The sequence below is a fragment of the Protobothrops mucrosquamatus genome, unplaced genomic scaffold (assembly GCF_001527695.2).
Source record: "Protobothrops mucrosquamatus isolate PMUCROS unplaced genomic scaffold, P.Mucros_1.0 scaffold_61, whole genome shotgun sequence".
Taxonomy (NCBI): domain Eukaryota; kingdom Metazoa; phylum Chordata; class Lepidosauria; order Squamata; family Viperidae; genus Protobothrops; species Protobothrops mucrosquamatus.
In genome coordinates, this window is record NW_015386137.1 from 92,788 (window position 1) to 98,631 (window position 5,844).

The 5,844-nt window shown below is 49.1% G+C and overlaps 1 protein-coding gene across 1 annotated transcript in view; it reads right to left on the reverse strand.

The window, feature by feature from the left end:
- Nucleotides 1-4,755: 4,755 nt before the first annotated feature.
- Nucleotides 4,756-5,844, reverse strand: part of LOC107284399 (aquaporin-7) — a 13,210-nt gene continuing 12,121 nt past the window's right edge. The window contains exon 4 of the mRNA XM_029283444.1: nucleotides 4,756-4,913. Within this exon, the coding sequence (XP_029139277.1) occupies nucleotides 4,756-4,913 (158 nt within the window). The remainder of the gene's footprint in view (nucleotides 4,914-5,844) is intronic.

Genomic DNA, 5,844 nt, shown 5'->3' on the forward strand with positions numbered 1-5,844 from the left:
GCCTCCCTCTGGATTCTCCCCCCCACCCACCCATCCTAACCACACACACACACACCCCAGAAGTTGCCCAGCCTCTTAGCTCCACCTGGCTCCTTCTGCTTTGCAGGACTTGAATATTTATTGCCGAATATTTATTGCCACAGACTTGAAGCCCTGCCTGATTTTTTTTTTTGGGGGGGGCACACCTGCAACTCTTCCAAAAGACAAAAGGGTGGGGGGGAAAGGGGGTGTTTTTAAGGCACTCGTTCTCTTATCCTGGGTTTGCACGGAATTGTTCTCACACCTAGTGCCAGGCTAATTACTTGCTTCTTCCCCCCTGCTCTCCCTCCTTCCTTTTTTCTCTTCCATCCCTCCCTACCTCCTTCTATCCCTTCCTTTTTCCTTCTTCCTCTCTCCCTCCCCCTTCCTCATTTTCCTTCCTTCCGTGCTCTCTTTCTTTCTCTTCTTCCTTCTATCCATCCTCCCCCCTCCCCATCCTCTCTTTCTCAACTTCCTTCTCTCTCACCCTCCTTCCCTCCTTCCTTTTTCCCTTTTTCCCTCCCTCCCTCCTTCCTTCCTTTCTCCCTCCCCCTTCCTCCCCCTTCTTCCCTTTCTTTCTTTCCTTTGTTCCATCCTCCCTCCCTCCCTTTCTTTCCTTCTTCGCCCCTGCTTTCCTTCCTTCCTTTTTTCCCTTCCATCTCTCCCTACCTCCTTCCATCCCTTCCTTTTTCCTTCTTCCTCTCCCTCCCCTTCCTCATTTTCCTTCCTTCCATGCTCCCTCTCTTCCTTTCTTCCCTTCTTCCTTCTATCCATCCTCCCCCATCCCTCCCACCCTCTCTTTCTCAACTTCCTTCTCTCTCCCTCCTTCCTTCCTTCCTTTTTCCCTCCTTCCCTCCCTACCTCCTTCCTTCCTTTCTCCCTCCCCCTTCTTCCCTTCCTCTCCTTTCTTTCTTTCCTTCTTTCCATCCTCCCTCCCTCCCTTTCCTTCATTCCATCTTCCCTCCCTTTCTTTCCTTCTTTCCTTCCGTCTTCCCTTCCTCCCTCCCTTTCTTTCCTTCTTCGCCCCTGCTTTCCCTCCTTCCTTTTTTCCCTTCCATCTCTCCCTACCTCCTTCCATCCCTTCCTTTTTCCTTCTTCCTCTCTCCCTCCCCCTTCCTCATTTTCCTTCCTTCCATGCTCCCTCTCTTCCTTTCTTTCCCTTCTTCCTTCTATCCATCCTCCCCCCTTCCTCCCACCTTCTCTTTCTCACTCAACTTCCTTCTCTCTCACCCTCCCTCCTTCCTTCCTTTTTGCCTCCTTCCTTCCCTACCTCCTTACTTCCTTTCTCCCTCCCCCTTCCTCCCCCTTCTTTCTTTTTTCCTTCTTTCCATCCTCCCTCCCTTTTTTTCCTTCATTCCATCCTCTGTCTCTTTCTTTCCTTCTTTCCTTCCATCTTCCCTCCCTCCCTCCCTGCCTGGTAATACATCCCTGGTCTACTCGTAGGGCACCGTTCCCCAACCTGGCGCCCTTCAAAGCTCTTCAACTGCAACTCTCAAGAGTTGGTGGTCCAACCATATGGGATGAGAAGTTACAGAGGTTGCAGCCTGCTGGGGAAGATGGTCCCAGTAATGGAGAAAAGTCATCTCCTTCCTTCTAGGCCTGGGTTCCAAAGAAAAGGTGATGAATTTAGGAGGATCTCAGCTGGTTTCTGACCAGAAATGGACAGGGATAGATTCTCCTTGGAACATGGACGCCTATTCTTGTCTCCACCACTAATCTTAAACAGGTAGATTTATTTTTTCCAAGTCTCTTTCTCGGGTGTCCGTTGTCCTCCCTGATCAAAGCTGGTCTGCACGTCTTCTAGGACGGTGGACAGCTGTCTCCACGTTGAGCAAGAGGACCATTCCCTAATGCAGCCCCCATAGGAGCTGATCAGTTCCATCTTTCTCCTCCCTGTCTTCCCCAAAGGATCTCCTGTGTTCCTTGAGGACCAGGAAGAAAAGCATGTTCAGATGTTCAAAAAAATATAATCCTTTCAAAGCAGCCCTCTCCGGTCACATGGGAGACGTCAACTCGGCCTCTGGGTCTTGCTTTGAAGGTTCTGGATCTGAGGGAGAGCGATTGTGGAAGTCTATCAGGATGTTGTAGATGAACATCCCAACAAGGCATCCAAGGGTTGGGGCCACCAGCGGCACCCACCACCAGCAGTTGCCTGCTCTGAAAAAAAAAAGGAAGTCCAGATTAGCAGTAGACCCTAAGCCAGGATATCTCAACCTTGGCCACTTGGAGATAGGTGGACTTCAACTCCCAGAATTCCCCAGCCAGCTAGCTGGAGAATTCTGGGAGTTGTGAAGTTCACATAGGTCTCAACCTTAAAGTTACCATGTGTGTCTCAACCTTGGCCACTTGAAGGTGTGTGGACTTCAAATCCCAGAATTCCCCAGCCAGCATATCTAGCTGGAGAATTCTGGGAGTTGAAGTCCACACACTGAAATCCACACAGGTCTCAACCTTAAAGTCCACACGTGTGTCTCAACCTTGGCCACTTGAAGGTGTGTGGACTTCAACTCCCAGAATTCCCCAGCCAGCATGGCTAGTTGGGGAATTCTGGGAGTTGAAGTCCACACACTGAAATCCACACGGGTCTCAACCTTAAAATCTACACATGTGTCTCAACCTTGGCCACTTGAGGTTGTGTGGACTTCAATTCCCAGAATTCCCCAGCCAGCATGGCTAGCTGGAGAATTCTGGGAGTTGAAGTCCACACCTCTTCAAGCAGCCAAGGTCGAGACACACTGCCTTCAGCCATGACCTCTGCAGTATTGGTTAGCCTTCTTCTGCTCCAAAGTTAGATAACGTCATGGTTCCTAGCTGGCCCAGGGCATTGTGGGAATCCATTTTTAACCCTGTAATAAATTGGAAGGTTAGTTTGATCTGAAAAGTTGCCTGGACCCACAGAAGGTTGAGCCCTGCTCCTGGCAATTTTGTGGACATTTCTTTGTATATTTAACTTATTTATTTAAAAGATGTATATCTGACCAGCCACAGCAACTCTGATTATAAAACCTAGACCTATCAAACAATCAGAAAACAGTAAGAACAATAAAATAGGTTGCCAGTATTTTCTCTCAGGTTTATTTTTTTGTTTAAAAAAANCGCAGGGCGGGAGCTTGTCAAGAAGACGGGAAACGCAGCCTTGAGCCTCCCTCTGGATTCTCCCCCCCACCCACCCATCCTAACCACACACACACACACCCCAGAAGTTGCCCAGCCTCTTAGCTCCACCTGGCTCCTTCTGCTTTGCAGGACTTGAATATTTATTGCCGAATATTTATTGCCACAGATTTGAAGCCCTGCCTGATTTTTTTTTGTGGGGGGGGGGCACACCTGCAACTCTTTCAAAAGACAAAAGGATGGGGGGGAAAAGGGGGTGTTTTTAAGGCACTCGTTCTCTTATCCCGGATTTGCACGGAATTGTTCCCACACCTATCGCCAGGCTAATTACTTGCTTCTTCCCCCCTGCTCTCCCTCCTTCCTTTTTTCTCTTCCATCCCTCCCTACCTCCTTCTATCCCTTCCTTTTTCCTTCTTCCTCTCTCCCTCCCCTTCCTCATTTTCCTTCCTTCCATGCTCCCTCTCTTCCTTTCTTCCCCTTCTTCCTTCTATCCATCCTCCGCCTCCCTCCCACCCTCTCTTTCTCAACTTCCTTCTCTCTCACCCTCCTTCCTTTTTCCCTCCCTCCCTCCCTCCTTCCTTCCTTTCTCCCTCCCCCTTCCTCCCCCTTCTTCCCTTTCTTTCTTTCTTTCTTTCTTTCCTTTGTTCTATCCTTTCTTTCCTTCTTCCCCCGTGCTTTCCCTCCTTCGTTTTTTCCCTTCCATCTCTCCCTACCTCCTTCCATCCCTTCCTTTTTCCTTCTTCCTCTCTCCCTCCCCCTTCCTCATTTTCCTTCCTTCCATGCTCCCTCTCTTCCTTTCTTCCCCTTCTTCCTTCTATCCATCCTCCCCCATCCCTCCCACCCTCTCTTTCTCACTCAACTTCCTTCTCTCTCACCCTCCCTCCTTCCTTCCTTTTTGCCTCCTTCCTTCCCTACCTCCTTCCTTCCTTTCTCCCTCCCCCTTCCTCCCCCTTCTTTCTTTTTTCCTTCTTTCCATCCTCCCTCCCTCCCTTTCTTTCCTTCTTTCCTTCCGTCTTCCCTCCCTCCCTCCCTGCCTGGTAATACATCCCTGGTCTACTCGTAGGGCACCGTTCCCCAACCTGGCACCCTTCAAAGCTCTTCAACTGCAACTCTCAAGAGTACCCCAGCCAGGTGGTCCAACTATACGGGATGAGAAGTTACGGAGGTTGCAGCCTGCTGGGGAAGATGGTCCCAGTAGTAGAGAAAAGCCATCTCCTTGCTTCCAGGCCTGGGTTCCAAAGAAAAGGTGATGAATTTAGGAGGATCTCAGCTGGTTTCTGACCAGAAATGGACAGGGATGGATTCTCCTTGGAACATGGACGCCTATTCTTGTCTCCACCACTAATCTTAAAACAAGTAGATTTATTTTTTCCAAGTCTCTTTCTCGGGTGTCCATTGTCCTCCCTGATCAAAGCTGGTTTGCACGTCTTCTAGGATGGTGGACAGCTGTCTCCAAGTTGAGCAAGAGGACCATTCCTAGTGCAGCCCCCATAGGAGCTGATCAGTTCCATCTTTCTCCTCCCTGTCTTCCCCAAAGGATCTCCTGTGTTCCTTGAGGACCAGGAAGAAAAGCATGTTCAGATGTTCAAAAAAACATAATCCTTTCAAAGCAGCCCTCTCCGGTCACATGGGAGACGTCAACTCGGCCTCCAGGTCTTGCTTTGAAGGTTCTGGATCTGAGGGAGAGCGATTGTGGAAGTCTATCAGGATGTTGTAGATGAACATCCCAACAAGGCATCCAAGGGTTGGGGCCACCAGCGGCACCCACCACCAGCAGTTGCCTGCTCTGAAAAAAAAAAAGGAAGTCCAGATTAGCAGTAGACCCTAAGCCAGGATATCCCAACCTTGGCCACTTGGAGATAGGTGGACTTCAACTCCCAGAATTCCCCAGCCAGCTAGCTGGAGAATTCTGGGAGTTGTGAAGTTCACATAGGTCTCAACCTTAAAGTCCACATGTGTGTCTCAACCTTGGCCACTTGAAGGTGTGAGGACTTCAAATCCCAGAATTCCCCAGCTAGCTAGCTGGGGAATTATGGGAGTTGGAGTCCGCACGCTGAAGTCCACACAGGTCTCAACCTTAAAGTCCACATGTGTCTCTCAACCTTGGCCACTTGAAGGTGTGTGGACTTCAACTCCCAGAATTCCCCAGCCAGCATGGCTAGTTGGGGAATTCTGGGAGTTGAAGTCCACACACTGAAATCCACACGGGTCTCAACCTTAAAATCCACACATGTGTCTCAACCTTGGCCACTTGAGGTTGTGTGGACTTCAATTCCCAGAATTCCCCAGCCAGCATGGCTAGCTGGAGAATTCTGGGAGTTGAAGTCCACACCTCTTCAAGCAGCCAAGGTCGAGACACACTGCCTTCAGCCATGACCTCTGCAGTATTGGTTAGCCTTCTGCTCCAAAGTTAGATAACGTCATGGTTCCTAGCTGGCCCAGGGCATTGTGGGAGTCCATTTTTAACCCTGTAATAAATTGGAAGGTTAGTTTGAAAAGTTGCCTGGACCCATAGAAGGTTGAGCCCTGCTCCTGGCAATTTTGTGGACATTTCTTTGTATATTTAACTTATTTATTTAAAAGATGTATATCTGACCAGCCACAGCAACTCTGATTATAAAACCTAGACCTATCAAACAATCAGAAAACAGTAAGAACAATAAAATAGGTTGCCAGTATTTTCTCTCAGGTTTATTTTTTTGTTTAAAAAAA